General features: G+C 41.3%; 1 protein-coding gene across 1 annotated transcript in view; it reads left to right on the forward strand.

The window, feature by feature from the left end:
* GRM8 (glutamate metabotropic receptor 8) overlaps nucleotides 1-16,991 on the forward strand; it is a 1,527,000-nt gene that overhangs the window by 1,268,307 nt on the left and 241,702 nt on the right. Inside the window, exon 8 of the mRNA XM_063927164.1 lies at nucleotides 683-819. Within this exon, the coding sequence (XP_063783234.1) occupies nucleotides 683-819 (137 nt within the window). The remainder of the gene's footprint in view (nucleotides 1-682; nucleotides 820-16,991) is intronic.

Raw genomic sequence — 16,991 nt, forward strand, 5'->3', positions numbered from 1 at the left:
CATCATGTGGATGGGCCCCAAGTCTAGACACAAATTTTTGTTTCATATAGCCTGAAAGTAATTTTATACAATATTTTTAATAATTTTGTGCATGTAACAGTTTGTGTACATTGAAAGCAAAGTTTTATATATATATATATATATATATATATATATATATACAATAGATAGATAGATAGATAGATAGATAGATAGATAGATAGATAGATAGATACAAAACTGTAGCATGGTGTGTACATAATATTACAGACATTTTTTGAATTTCAAATCTCTTTCTATTAGTGAAATAGCAATTTTTAATAAAAAGCATTAACGCTGTATATTTTATTTTGTACATAAAATGTGTATTATTTTTAAATGCTTTGAACCATTTATGATTTTTAAATGTTTCTAATTATATATGTAATTATTTAGCATTTACTTCATTGTTGCATGTTTAATAGACGTTAGAAAAGTATAAATAATGCAATTTTAAAATAATAATAATAATAATAATAATTATTATTATTATTATTATTATTATTACTACTACTACTACTACTACTACTACTACTACTACTAACACCACTATAATTATGATTTTTTTATTACCTTTATTATTATCAGCAACATCATCATCAACATTTCTTATATTATCAGCATATGACTAGCTTAATGTGTATACATTTACCTTGCTTTTTAGGGAGTGCAGGAACCCCAGTTACTTACAATGAAAACGGAGATGCTCCTGGACGCTATGATATATACCAATACCAAATAATTAACAAGACAGCAGAATACAAAGTTATTGGACATTGGACAAATCAATTACACCTCAATGTAAGTAGCATACTTTTATACAGCATCTATTACTACTCTGATAATAGGAATACATACTTGGGGTAGTGATAGCAGATATTGTTCAATATGGTTTAGAATCCATTACAATATACTCTCATCTGGAGTTTTATAGTGAGACAAAGAGAGTAAGTCTACTAATTAAAGCTTTTTTATTCAATTGCATTTTCAAGATATACAGTAGTTGTTGGACAACAAATTATTTTAAGATATATTTAAAATATTAAATTTCTAAATGTATTTAACTTGTGACATTATCTTTTCAATTATGTTTTCACTTGTGACATTATCTTTTCAATTATGTTTTCAATTGCATAAGGGATAAAATATCTCTAAAAATATGTTTTTGCTACTTTAGAGTTGTATATATTACAGGTAATTAAGGCAGTTAACTGCTGAATTGTAGAAAGTAAGAGTAAGTATATCAAAACTTAAAGTGGAAATATGGTGGAGAGTTTTAGCTTTTGCTGTTCTGATCTGCCTTTTACCTGCTTTACTTTAATGTGTACTAAGGATGTTAGGCAAGGGTTTTTCACCCTGAGTTTTATAGCTCAGTAGTTCTTATCAGCTAATAAGGGCACCACCTGCACTGAAAGCTTATTCTTCATAGCTGATCAAACAAACACTATTTTTATTGTGAAAACAGATAATCAGCGCTGTGAGCTAGGTGAATTGTAAACACAAATTTATTATGCATATTATAAGATATAAAATAAATTAAAAAGTATATACTGTTGCAACAGATTTAGAATAGGACATGATCAACACTGCTTTTTGATACATGACGTAAATGCTGGGAATGTGTTCTATAGAGAAGCCACAGTCCTAGGGAGAAGATAAAGTGCACGTGTTACCAGTTCGCCATATGGGGATTAGTCCTCCAATAGGTTAGCACTCCCTGGAAATGTTGGAGGTCCCTTTTAGGCTTGATTCCTGCTTCTATCGTGTGGTCCGATGGTATAGACTCAGCTGGGTCCTTAAACATGGATTAGAACAATGTCTCAAATGGCATCCACAGCTCCCAATACCGGACTTCTAGGCTTTCTCTATTATAGTCCCAGACTTAGCACCAACGTGTTTCGCTGCTTCAGCAGCTTTATCAAACGTTTCGAAGGAGCGCTAACCTATTGGAGGACTAATCCCCATATGGCGAACTGGTAACACATGCACTTTATCTTCTCCTTAGGACTGTGGCTTCCCTATAGAACACATTCCCAGCATTTACGTCATATGTCAAATAGCAGTGTTGATCATGTCCTATTCTAAATCTGTTGCAACAGTATATACTTTTTTATTTATTTTATATCTTATAATATTCATAATAAATTTGTGTATACAATTCACCTAGCTCACAGCGCTGATTATCTGTCTTCACAATACTTTTCTAGGGTCTAACTAACCCCATTTTTCAGCTGCTGGAAGTTCGACAGCACACGTCAGACACTCACATGACTCTATCCAAGCAGATGATTGGATAAAGTCTACATAAATACATTCTTTGCATGGATATGCTTTGCTTGTGTTAGCTAATCCTGCCTGATAGGTGTTCAATGCTCCTTGTAAAATATTGGATTCTACTTTGCTGTTGTATTATCTCTGCTACATTTGTTGGACCTCTGCCTGTCCTATGACCCCTTTGCCAATTAACTGACCACTATTTCTGGATGTCTACTTGCTAATACTCATTATCTGAATCTTATCCTTGCTGCTCTCTTTTGCCCATTGATATAACCTGTCCCTGACCATCCTGATTGTTTTTGTGTGTCCTGATTGTCATGATCCTAAATATTTGCCATGGGACTTACCTTTGCTACCTGTCCTGCAAGTCAGATTTCCTGCTAGCACTTGTTTGTGAATGGATGCATGGATGTCAAAATCTTGGAGCATGTCAGCTGACTGCAATCCTCCAGTTTGAGCGCTCTTTACATCAGCTGATGCCAGCAACCAATCACAGACTTGCAACCAATTTTTACAATAAGCCTGCTTTGGTCAGTCAATCATGACCAGAACAACAAAGTTCTTCTCTGAGAGCTGTCCTGCTATTAAAGATCTTGCTTACAGCAAGCTATTCAGCAATCCATTGCTCTAGAATGTAGTTCTATAGTTTTCTGGTTACTACAGAATCCTGCATTGATAATTTCCTCTTCAGTAAAACCAGCTGATTACAGTGTTCAACTTAACTTCAGCTACAGCACTTGTATACAGACTTCAGGCTTTGATCTATGACAACAGAAACCTGCTGAAATCATTAGTTCCTAGTCTGCAGCCTAAGCAAGTACCAGTGTCTGACTGATATTCCTCACTCCAGGCTAATTATATACTGTACTGTAGTATTCATCTGTGTCTCCAGCCTGCAGAATCCTGATTTCAATGTTAATCACTGACCTTCTAGCAAGTGCTTCTGCAGTGCTTTACTCAATCTGCAGCAGAGATCCTGAATCTTGGCACATTGTTAATTCCTGAATCCCCAGCAAATTAACATATGAATCAGCAAGTGCTTTACTTCCAGCCATTGTATCAGTGCCCAGCAGCATGGAAACCTTCTACCAGAATCCTGCAATTACTCCTGTTCTTTCCAGACTCGGCTATATTTAGTCAGAGTGAAATCTAACACAGTTCTAACTGGGTCCTGTAATAACTGAGCTCCACAGTGCTACACTCTGTATTAAGTCCATACAAGTGCAGTGGTCATCCAAACTGCATTGTCAATCCAAGTCCAGTTCCAGTCCAGTATTCCCAGATCCCCTCTGGTTCAGACCTAGCTAGGATCCACTCCGGTTTAGTCCAATTTTAGATCCACTCCAGTTAATTCTAAGCCCAGATTCAGTCTTGTTCAGTCCAAGGCCAGATTTACTCTGGTTCAGTCCAAGTCTGGATCCAGTATGCTTCAGCACTAGTCCGGATCCACTGCAGTTCAGTACTAGCCCATATCCAGTGCAGTTCAGCCCTAGCATGGATCCAGTCCAGTTCAGTCCAAGACCAGGTCCAGTCTGGTTCAGTCACAGTTTCACTGTCACCACAGCATCCACTACCAATGGTATCAGCTCAGTGTTCAGCTGCAAACCCATTGTCACTACAGCATCCAGAGTCACCAGTGTCAGTCTGAAGCATAATTGTAGTTCCACTGCTACTGTACCACAGCATTCAGCATCATTTAAAAGTCTAGTTTCTGCTCATTGGAATCTTCAGTGTCCAGTCCACTAAGTACTATCCAGCACTCAGTGCATCCACCATTTCACAGAGTTCACATTAATTCAGTTGTAGAACAGAAGTTACTTAAGGCCACCCAGTTTGCCATCACTAGCCTCAGGTTCCATTCCAGCCTAAGATTCAAATCCAATTCCACAAACAAATTCAAGTACAAGTGTGATACTGCCCATTGTGTGTTGCTCCATTGTGTTAATGTTTCACATCTTTCCTATATCTTCCATCAAAGTCTATGTTTATATCTCATTGATTGGTTAGGCACTCTGCACTACTAGGATCTAAAGGGGGGTCCACGCGGAGAAATCCGTGTTTAAAATCTAAGCAATTTTACTAGATTGCTTAGATTTTAAGCACGGATCTGCAGTGTGTATGCCCCCAGAGAAAGCGATGTGCAGCCCTGTGCATTGCTATCGCTGGTGCTAGATTGAGCCTGCATGCAGGCTCAATCTAGCGGGTCACTCACTTCAGCGCTGTGTAAAGTGAGTGGCCCCCCGTTGTCGTCCACCCTCGCTCAGCACATCGAGCTGTGCCTAGCGGGGGGAGAGATGTGTGCTGAGCGGTCTGTGCTAAGATCTCTCAGCACACATCTCTCCCGTCAGTACTGGCCTTTAGTCCATGGGTCATCTGAGTACCAGTGAATGATTATAGTCCTGGTGAAGGCAACTGCTACTGGCAAATCATCCTACACCATAGGTTTTACACAGTAACTATCATTATCCACACAATGACAGATATAAAGAGGGATGAGAAGAAAAAAAAAGGAAGGAGATGCCCAAAGGAGGGCAATCACTAAAGACTCTATAGGTGGTCAAGCACTCATTTTTAAAGAAAGAGGAGTTAGGTAAAATTTAGCTTTTAGTGATACCAATCTTAAAATTCCCTAAAATAGGGAATTTTAAGATTGGTATCATTAAAAGCTAAATTTTATCTTACTCCTCTTTCTTTAAAAATGAGTGCTTGACCACCTATAGAGTCTTTAGTGATTGCCCTCCTTTGGGCATCTCCCTCCATTTTTTTCTTGACATTACATTGTTGACTTTGTGGAAGCACCACCACCAATTTAATAAATAAATGTATATTCTACAGTTGGTATGGTAATTATCCCTATTTTATGTTACAAGAAGTGCCTGTGCCGTGAAATTTCCTCCTGTTTTTATAAAGAGGGAATGCTGAATGAAGTTTCAACATACATCGTAGGCTATTTGCAGTTATTAGTTGTAAAGAGATACTGTAAACATACAGATGTGTCCTCATACATCATTGCTGTGTTCATGCCAAACAGCCACTCTATGTGTTGGAAATAAATAGAAAAAGAAAGTGAAGGATCAAAGGTGACAGCAGCAATTTCACCAGGGAATGTACAATCCAGATTATACAATAAATCATATAATTATAATTGTACAACCCATACGGTCCTTAACATCTGTACTGGAGCTAAAGTTCTTCCTCACAGTTTATTTGGATTATCCAAAAGGGACCATATAAAGGCAATTAAAAAAACAAACCACAATGTGTATTATTGGTTTACATTTTTAGTATATTAATAACATCCATGTGTTCGGAAATGGAAAGATGATGATGTTATGTCGATCAGATAAGTATAGAACCTCACCACCACTCGAAAGATGGTAAGGATGTACCAACACTCACTTATAGGTGTGTGGAAATATGCACACAAAGGTATCTTTTCACCAGAGACTATGGGGGTCATTCCGAGTTGATCGTAGCTGTGATTACATTTAGCACAGCTACGATCGTTAACTCAGACATGTGGGGGGACGCCCAGCACAGGGCTTGTCTGCCCCACATGTCAGTGCCAGCCCCCCTGCACAAATACAAAAGCATCGCACAGAGGCAATGCCTTTGTATTTGAGGAGTAACTTCTGGCCAGCGCAACTCCTCCGGCTGGCCGGAAGTTGCTCATCGCTCCTGCTGGCCGCAGCAGCTGCGTGAGGTGTCAAGCCACCATGGCCCACCACCCAACGGTCCATCCACACCTGCGTTGGCCGGACCGCTCCCCCTAAGTGGCAGCTTAACGCCGCTGTTCAGCCCCCTCCTGCCTAGTGACCGCCTCTGTCTCAGAGGCGATTGCTAGGTAATGAAAGCTTCCATGTGCCGGCTCACTGCGGCGCCGGTGCATGCGCAATTCCGACCCGATCACTGTGCTGCGACAAACTGCAGCAAGCGATCGGGTCAGAATGACCCCCTTAATTCACCAAACAGAGATATAGTTTAAAAATTCAATTAGGCTTACCCCACTCACTTGTATAGAGAGTGGGTTCCATGTATCAAGGTTTCTTTAGACACGAGTTTCACACCAATGGAAATAGGGAACAAACATTTATTCCAAAGAGATAAAATTACCATAAAATGTCATCAGATAACAGAGCTATACTTCTCAATGATGATGGAATGGCATATATTGTAATGAAAGTCCATATGACAGGTAAGATAGTCCGGACTCAAACCTGAAACCGGAACCTCCAAACAGCTGCCAGAATAGATGAGAAAACAGTCTCTGGAACAATCGTGAACAAGTCCACTGGTGTCAGCACCAACGCGTTTCGATCCTCAGGGATCTTTATCAAGGTGTACCAGTGTAGTGGAGTGAAGCTCTATTTATACTACATATCTAGGAAACAGGAAGACACCCAATTTTTCTGCATGCATTATGGGTATAAGATCTATTAAAGGAAAACACACATATTACAAATTCCATAATAGCAATTCCATATATCAAGCTCATCTAACAAAATAACATATAGCAACTTGCCTCGATTTACATCCTTACAGTATATCTACTGAAGCTGAATTTGATAAAAGATCGTGGACAGGACATTATGTGGTCTAACAGACGTCTAGGGCGACTGCCAAACATCATGGACGTCTGTTGATACATTGTTTAAAACTTCCTGTCCATGATCAAACTCAGCTTCAGTAGATATACTGTAAGGATGTCATTAGATGCGAGTTGCTATATGTTATTGTGTTAGATGAGCGTGATATATGGAATTGCTATTATGGAATTTGTAACACATGTTTTTTAATTTAATAGATCTTATACCCATAATGCATGCAGAACAATTTGGTGTCTTCCTGTTTCCTGGATATGTAGTATAAATAGAGCTTCACTCCACTCCACTCCACTGGTACACCTTAATAAAGATCCCTGTAGATCGAAAAGATGTTGGTGCTGACACCAGCGGACTAGTTCAGGATTGTTTCAGAGACTGTTTTCTCATCTATTCTGGCTACTGTTTGGAGGTTCCAGTTTCAGGTTTGAGTCCGGACTATCTTACCTGTCATATGGACTTTCATTACAATATTTGCCATTTCCATCATCATTGAGAAGTATAACTGTTATCTGGACAATTTTAAGATTTTGTTATATGACATTTTATGCTAATTTTATCTCTTTGGAATAAATGTTTGGTTCCCTATTTCCATTGGTGTGGAACTTGTGTCTAAAGAAACCTTGATTCGTGGAACCCACTCGCTATACAAGTGAGTGGGGTATGCCTAATTGAATTTTTAAACTATATCTCAGTTTGGTGAATTAAGGTTCTTGTGAAAAGATACCTTTATTGCATATTTCCACACACCTATAAGTGAGTGTTGGTATGTCCTTACCATCTTTTGAGTAGTGGTGAGGTTCTATACTTACCTGATCGACATAACATCATCAACTTTTCATTTCCAAACACATGGATGTTATTAATAGACTAAAAATGTAAACCAATACTACACATTGTGTTTTTTTTGTTTGTTTATTGCCTTTATATGGTCCCTTTTGGATAATCCAAACAAACTGTGAGGAAGAACTTTGGCTCCAATACAGACGTTAATGACCGTATGGGTTGTGTAATTTAATTAAATGATTTATTGTATTATCTGGATTGTACATTCCCTTGTGAAATTGCTGCTGTCACCTTTGATCCTTCACTTTCTTTTTCTGTTTATTTCCAATATATATATGATTGGGCAGATATTTAGTGTCAGGATTGGGCTGACTTCTCTGTGCGCCCAGGTTCACCCCGTTTAGTTTTTTAGCCACTCTTTGTGTTCCAGGTTCCTTGAGACTCTGCTAGTTTCAGGTGTCTGTTTTGATTAAAAAAAGCATCTTAGTTGTGACTAGAAGCACTAGGAGTGTGTGCTGATTTATTTGATATTCAACACTTGTATATCTGTGTGCGAGTGAGTCTCTGAATCATGTATGAAGTGCTACAATGTATCGCCTGCTGCTTTTTTCCATGCCATGTTTCATTGCGCTACATATACAAACTCAGGCGCACACAAATACAGTATTATGTACAAGTGTTCCATATTAAATGAATCCTCACAGTCTTCTAGTGCAACCTATATTTATCGAGTTGAGACTAAGATGCATTTTTGGCATAAAAAAGATGCTCAATGTTAGCAGAGTTGCACAAGAACTGGCAGCTCACTCACGCCAGGCATCTTATGCTTCATGGTGTATTGAATCTAGATTTTTGAGGACACATCTGTAGTAATGTAGTAAAGAACACAAATTTTTATTCCTTAAGCGATGCTAGGTGCATAATTTCCATCCATCTCCCTTTTGCTAAGACAGTCCCTATTTTTAAGCACCAAGCTACAGTTCCACATGAAAGGGGAGTGGGGTTGGGAGCTGTTGCACTTCCACACACTGTGGAGACAGTTCTTTCCATAGTATGTGGCAAAAATAATTCGATTTTTAATTAAAAATCCCTACTTAGGGAAAGGCTATTGCCCCAATTCCACTGCCATTACCTTTGATGTAAAAATAGGTATAAAATTAACCGCAGATTCCATATGGCTTAGTATAGTCAAATAAATGCAGAAATGAACTAGTTTCTTTAAGTACAAAGGGCTGAAATTGTGTAGATAATGCAAAAATACCACACTGCAATTTGTTTTCCTGGGTCCAAGGTTTAAGCTAAACGAACAGAATGTAAATGTTTCCTTTATTTTCAATGTACATGATCTTTGAGCTTCCAGATGTAATTTATTACTTTTAAATCATTCAACTTGATGATAAAGCATTCTGATCTTAAGGAATTTTGAAAATGATAACAGCAGAAATAATATTTCAAAGGAATGACATAGCAATATGTGTTTTCACATGTTACAGTATTATGGCTTTATTAGGATACAAAAGGTAAAAGATTAAAGAATGAATCAAAGCAATGGATCTGTGCTGTAAATTTGTAGATTATATTCTCAGATTAGTTAATGCTACAATAGACACAAGTAGAAAAATTAACTGTCTGCTATTTACAGCAAAACTGAAAGCCTTAAAGTGCAACTAGACTTTTCCATAACAATCACATTTATTTATTTATTTATTTATATAACTGGAGTAGCCGGAAGAAACCTACGCAAGTATGGGGAAAATACCCAAACTCCACAACATCAAATAGAATATACTACATTTATATTAAAGGTTACTCATTTAATTGCAAACCTTCAGACAGTCCATTCGAATTGTATTTTGATTGGACAAGTGTAAGCACCAGTGATTTTGAAATGTGCATATTTTGCTATATTGTGAATATTATACTCTTAAGATAGTTATATTGATAGGTACACTCTGCCAAGATCATCAGTCTTTCATTTATTATTATTATTATTGTTATTATTATTATTATTATTACTATCATAATTGTTTATTTATTAGGTTGCACACACAATTTCACTTCACTGTGTAGTGAGTGTAAGTGGAGCATAATACAAAGATGAAAATAGTTAAGATTTAGCTATTGGGCAGCACAGACGGTGTAATGGTTAGAATTACTGCCTCACAGCACTGAGGTCATGGGTTCAATTCCAACCATGGTCCTAACAGTGTGGAGTTTGTATATTTTCCCCGTGCTTGCGTGGGTTTCCTCCGGGTACTCTGGATTCCTCTCACAATCCAAAAATATACTGAAAGGTTAATTGTTTCCCAACAAAATTAACCTTAGCGTAAATATGAGTCCATGTGGACTCATGGACTCAGTCCACTGGGACATCAGTCCACTGGGGCAGGGACTGATGTGAATGGCCAAATGTTTTTTGTAAAGCGCTGCAGAATATGTGTATGCTATATAAATAACTGGTAATAAGTACATAAAATAATACTAGACATGCAAGAAGCATACTGTAATATTGCACATAAGACTTAATATGTAATATTACAAACACATGTATTAATAAAAAGCTGATACAAGGAAGCATAGGTAGACACTATATAAGTTGAAAAAATGGAGAAAAGCTGGCCTGCATATAAGCATTGATGCTTACTACTCTATATAGTTTCTGAGCCCTGGTAATCTCTGGGGTTCAGGCTAGTTAGGAAGAAGTAACATCTCCAAGATGAAATGGCCATGTGGCTTCTAAATAGAATCCTGATATTCATAAATGGGTGTGGTCATGCTCCACAATTGGTCACAGCCCCTAAAGTCCAAGAACCCAACAGATCATCCAGCATCCCTGGTAATGACATTTTACAAACTGTTACAAATCTTCCTAAACTATCAGGGCCCAATAAAATACCCTGTGGCCATGCTCATATTTGTATATATTAATGTTTAGATTACATTCCAGTTCTGAAATGAACACATTATAACATACAGTAACAAACAAATCTTTTTTTGTGCATTTCATAATCCTGTATGGCATTCCAGCTCGATTTACTCCTAAATTCCAGTGGGAAACATTTTTTTTTATTTTTTTTTTGCTTATGACTGTATTCTTTTTTTAATGTTTTTATTTATAGTAACTTTCTCACAATTCTATAATTTCCTGTTTTAACTGATTGTTTTCTTCTCATTTTAAACATTTACAATTAGGGATAAAGTGGCTCACAGTTGCTCTGATAAGTATGCTTTTTCATTAAACACAGTATTTCACAGAATTTAAATAAGTAAGAGTTTTAATAAAAATAATCAATTTCATTGCATTGTAGGAAAATCTATTTAAAATGTGGTGTCTGAGGGATAGCTTAGAAGTCAGAGGATGCCACTGTCTCACTTGGGAATGGCTCAGGTGTTCAAAAGAACCGCCAGATGAGTACTGTTCATATTATTTTTCCTCACTGCTACTGGGCGATGTAGGAAAGAATAGGATCAATATTCATTGGGGAACATATATCTCAAGAAATACAGATGGCTTTCTGCAGAGTTAAACACTGATTTTTTACAAGCCAAATTATTTCTATGCTGCAGTGGATCTGGGTTTAAAATTTTAAACATGAAAAAAAATATTTTTTCATTTTACTCAGAATGTTACAAACAGTGCATTTTATGAAGTAACTGAACAAAAGTGCACTAAGAATACACTTACGGGAAGCCATATAAAGCACATTATTTTTCAGATCGGTAAACCTCTGCAATAAATGGGTAATGGTAAAAGTTGGTTTCTAAATGTGTTTGTTTTAGAATGACAGTGAAATATAAGGTATTTATATTCTCCGTAGATGAAAAAGAGATGCTCACATGGAAATTCAATATTATGTGCAATAGCTCTCCTGTCACTGCCATCTGCACAAAAGGATTTCTTACTTTTAATATACAGAGTACAACTATGTTAATATTTAAACACATTTTATTTGGTATTTAAAGCAATTCCTAATAGTGTTCTTGTATTTACTACCTGACTGCTGCAAGAACAGAGAATGCAGTTATATTTACTGGAGCTATTTATTTACATGGACTGGTCTGCTGCTCTCCATGGGAATGAGTGTGTTTTCCTCATGTACTGTACTAACTTGAACTGCAATTTGTTATACAGCATGTCTGCACATTCCCTGACAACACTTATGCTTCGCTACTGATGTGAGTGTCTATGCAGAGACGTACGTACATTTAATATTGTTACGTTCACTAAACGTTTTGTTTATAGATGGTGCGATGTACAGTACTTGGGTGTATATTAGATATAAACATGTAGTGGATAATTAAAAGCTGCTTTGTTAGAGACACATTTGAATGCTTTTCATATTCTAGCTCTGAGTTTATTTATTCTGTATTTTTCATTATTTTCTCAGTTTAAAGTAAAGGTCCATACACACTTAACGATATAATGAGCGACGTCGCTCATTTTCCCCCTCCTTGAGCGACGTCGCTCATTTTATCGTTAAGTGTGTATGCCGCCTGCGACGACCGATGCGCGGCCCCGCGGGTCGGCAACGATCGTCGCTGTCGGTAGGACATGCATGAAGGATGTGGACTGTCGTCCACGACCTTCATGCAGGGCTGGCGGGGGCGTGACGTCACTGAGCGATATGAGCTGTCATATCGCTCAGTGCATACAGGCGGCCGCCGACCGGCCGGCCCGGGAGGGGGAAACGTTAGACGATGTCGCTCACAGAGCGACATCGTCTAATGTGTATGGGCCTTAAGTTATATTTGTGTGTTTGTTTGTTTCTAAATACTAGACACAATTTAAAAAAATAGCTGTCTTCACTATTTTGTAATTAAGCACTATATTTAAAGATGAATTAAAGTGTTTAAGGTATTTCTCTTGCGTCCTAGAGGATGCTGGGGTCCACGTAGTACCATGGGGTATAGACAGGTCCACTAGGAGCCACTGGCACTTTAAGAGTTTGATCGTGTGGGCTTGCTCCTCCCTCTATGCCCCTCCTATCAGACTCAGTTTAGAAAATGTGCCCGGAGGAGCCAGTCACAGCTAGTGGAGCTCCATAGGAGTTTTTCTAGTTTTCTTTTTTTCATTAGAGTTTAGGCACAGGGAGGCTGCTGGCAGTGCCGTTTCTAGCGGCGGGCGAGCCGTGCAACCGCACGGGGCGCCCGCCGCGGCACTTTGTTACTCCTTCTCGCCTCTCCCGAGCGCTCCTGCTCGGGGGGCGGAGTTTCGCGGAATGACGCGTTGCGTCGTGACGTCACGACGCAAACGCGTCATTCCGCGAAACTCCGCCCCCCGAGCAGGAGCGCTCGGGAGAGGCGAGAAGGAGATAAGCATGAAGGAGGAGGCGGCTGGCGCGAGGGACGTGAGGCGGCGGGACCGAAGAGCGGGAAGACGTAAGTATTCTCTCTCTCTCTCTCTCCCCCCCCCTCTCCCCCTTCCTTCCCCTCAACTTGAAACCTGCCTGCCGCTGCCGCACTGTGTAAAATGGGGACACCTGCCTATGGGGATACCTACCTGCCGCACTGTGTAAAATGGGGGCACCTGCCTCCGTACTGTGTAATATGGGGATACCTGCCTACGTACTGTGTAATATGGGGATACCTGCCTGCGTACTGTGTAATATGGGGGCACCTGCCTGCGTACTGTGTAATATGGGGGCATCTGCCTGCGTACTGTGTAATATGGGGGCACCTGCCTGCGTACTGTGTAATATGGGGGCATCTGTCTGCGTACTGTGTAATATGGGGGCATCTGCCTGCGTACTGTGTAATATGGGGGCACCTGCCTGCGTACTGTGTAATATGGGGGCACCTGCCTGCGTACTGTGTAATATGGGGGCATCTGCCTGCGTACTGTGTAATATGGGGGCATCTGCCTGCGTACTGTGTAATATGGGGGCATCTGCCTGCGTACTGTGTAATATGGGGGCACCTGCCTGCGTACTGTGTAATATGGGGGCACCTGCCTGCGTACTGTGTAATATGGGGGCACCTGCCTGCGTACTGTGTAATATGGGGGCACCTGCCTGCGTACTGTGTAATATGGGGGCACCTGCCTGCGTACTGTGTAATATGGGGGCATCTGCCTGCGTACTGTGTAATATGGGGGCATCTGCCTGCGTACTGTGTAAAATGGGGATATCTGCCTGCCGCGCTGTGTAAAATGGGGATACCCGCCTGCCTCACTGTGTAAACTAGGGATACCTGCCTGCGTACTGTGTAAAATGGGGGCACCTGCCTGCCGTGCTGTGTAATATGGGGGCACCTGCCTGCGTACTGTGTAAAATGGGGATATCTGCCTGCCGTGCTGTGTAAAATGGGGATATCTGCCTGCCGTGCTGTGTAAAATGGGGGCACGTGCCTGCTGCGCTGTGTTAAATGGGGATACCTGCCTGCCGCACTGTGTAAAATGGGGGCACCTGCCTGCGTACTGTGTAAAATGGGGATACCTGCCTACCGTTCTGTGTAAAATGGGGATACCTGCCTGCGTACTGTGTAGAATGGGGACACCTGCCTGCGTACTTTGTAGAATGGGGATACCTGCCTACCGTTCTGTGTAAAATGGGGATACCTGCCTGCCGCGCTGTGTAAAATGGGGACACCTGCCTGCCGCGCTGTGTAATATGGGGACACTTGCCTGCTGTAATGTGTAAAAAGGGGACTTTTTTATTTTTATTTTTTTCCCCCTGTGGTGGGTGTGATGATATCAGATGAGGCCATGCCTACTTTAATGAGACCACGCCCATTTTAATCAGGCCACACACCCTTGTCGGGAGCGCGCGCGACTACGGCGCGCGCATGCTTTTTCTTTTTATGGCTATATGGGGGGGCACATTTTTTTTTTAGAGCAATAGGGGGGGGCGCATTTTTAAATCTCGCACTGTGAGCCAAATTGTCTAGAAACGGCCCTGGCTGCTGGCAACATCCTCCCTGCTTCGAGGGACTTAGGGGGGGCGTAGTGTCCAACCCTGTGAGGTTAATGGTTACTATCTCCGCTGACAGGACACTGAGCTCCTGAGGGTGATGATTGTTAGCCGCCCCAGGCGACCGCTCACTCCCACAGCATGCCGCCACCCCCTAACAGAGCCAGAAGATTCCGGTGGTGAGTGAGTCACCGGCATCCTGGCAAGAGGGGAGCCAGTGTGAAGATGGCGGCAACAGGGTGGGAGCGCAGTACTAACTGCGCTCCAGAGGCTCAGCGGTACACAGTGCAGCGCTATGAGGGGCGCCCTGATCCAGCACCTATACCCTACACTGGTCAATCAGGCTGTCAGGAACCTCAATTATGCTGCCAGCACCATACCTCAGGCCAGTATAAAGATGTAAAAGTGGGAAGCAGAGCCATGTTTTAGGGGGCGGAGCTTTTCCTCAGAACGGACCCAGCAGCGTTCAGCACCATCTTCCTTCCAGCAGATCCAGCTGAAGAGACGCTGACAGGGAGAGCTGTCCCTCCACATGACTCCAGCTATCCTGTGCGGTAACAAGGGGTTGTAGAAGGGGGGGAGGCTTTAAATTCCTATATAGTCCATTAAGGGTACACAGGCAGTGCCAGGTATTTTGTTATATTTACCTTATTAAGCGCTGTGTGTGGGCTGGCTCCAAGCTCTGTGTTTCTCTGAAAGTTCTTGGGGAAAACTGTGTCTGACATTTTCCTATGTGAGTGTGGTGTATGTTTCTCACATAACCATGTCCAGGGACTCTGCGTCTTATGCTGCAGAGGATATTTCTTCTCCAGAAGAATCCATTCCATATACCCAAGAATGTAATGCATTGTCTCAGATTGCTCTTAATGAGCCAGAATGGCTGACTTCTATTAAGGGAATGATATCTCAGATCTGATACAGAGACGGAAACTCAGGTTTTAAAGATTTCTATGGCTGTTTGGTCAGGTTCTGTCCCTATTCCTTCTCAATCCCCTAACATATTCCCAAAGAAACGTGCACTTGCCCAGATTATGCAAGATGACACGGATATCGACTCTGACATGGCAGACGGTGATGGGGATGTGCTGAGGGGGGCGGCATCCCTGGCTAAGGGGGTGCAGCCTATGATTGAGGCTATTAGATATGTGTTAAACTTTACTGACACACCACCTGAGCAGGTTGAGAAGGCTTACTTCACAGACAATAAGAAAGCCTCGCTAACCTTTCCTGCGTCTAAAGAATTAAATGCTCTATTTGAAAAATCCTGGGAAACCCCAGAGAAAAAATTCCAGATCCCCAATAGGGTTCTGGTTGCTTTTCCCTTCCCTGAGGAGGATAGAAAGAGATGGGAAAACCCACCCATAGTTGACGCCTCTGTCTCCAGACTGTCAAAAAAGGTGTTTTTACCTGTCCCTGGATCTACTGCTTTAAAAGAACCAGCTGATTGTAAGATTGACACTAAGCTTAAATCCATATGCACTGCCTCAGGGGTGGCATTACTATTGCCTGTGCATGGATCTCAAAAGCTATATTAAAATGGTCAGGCACATTACTTAGATACAATGGATAGAAGTGACATTGAACTGTTTTTACGCAACATACAGGATTCTGCAGGGTTCATGGTGGAATCCATGAAGGACCTGGGTAAGCTGAATGCACGGATATCTTCCATGTCTGTCTCAGCTCGCAGGGGACTCTGGCTACGCCAATGGTCGGCAGATGCGGAATCCAGGAATCAAGTGTGGGGAACCTACCATACACAGGTCAGGCTCTGTTTGGGGAAGCGTTGGATGCGTGGATTTCTACGGCAACCGCGAGTAAGTCACCATTTCTTCCCTCAGCTACGCCTTTTATGAAGAAAACCTTTTCTTCATCCGCATCGCAGTCCATTTGGACCGCTAAGACAAAAAAGTCCAAGCAAACTACCAATTTATTTAGAGGTGGGAGTGCAAAATTCAAAAAGCCTGCACATGCAGGCTCGCAGGACCAGAAGTCTGCTTCTGGTTCCAGAAAATCCTCAGCATGATGGTGGACCGCACAGCCTGGAGGACGGTCTGGTGGGTGCGAGGCTCAGAAGTTTCAGCCACGTCTGGGTGTCGTCCGGCCTGGACCCCTGGGTACAGGATATTGTATCCCAGGGGTACAGACTGGAGTTTCAATAACTCCCGCCTCAACGATTCTTCAAATTAGGCTTGCCAGCATTACTGGAAGACAGGGCTGTCCTACAGGAAGCCATTCAAAAATTGGAAAGGTCAGCGGTCATCATTACAGTTCCACCGCATATGCAAAACAAGGGTTACTGGCCCTCATTCCGAGTTGATCGCTCGCTAGCTACTTTTAGCAGCTGTGCAAACGCATAGTCGCCACCTACGGGGGAGTGTATTTTTGCTTTGCAGAAGTG

The sequence above is a fragment of the Pseudophryne corroboree genome, chromosome 6 (genome assembly GCF_028390025.1).
Source record: "Pseudophryne corroboree isolate aPseCor3 chromosome 6, aPseCor3.hap2, whole genome shotgun sequence".
Taxonomy (NCBI): Eukaryota; Metazoa; Chordata; class Amphibia; order Anura; family Myobatrachidae; genus Pseudophryne; species Pseudophryne corroboree.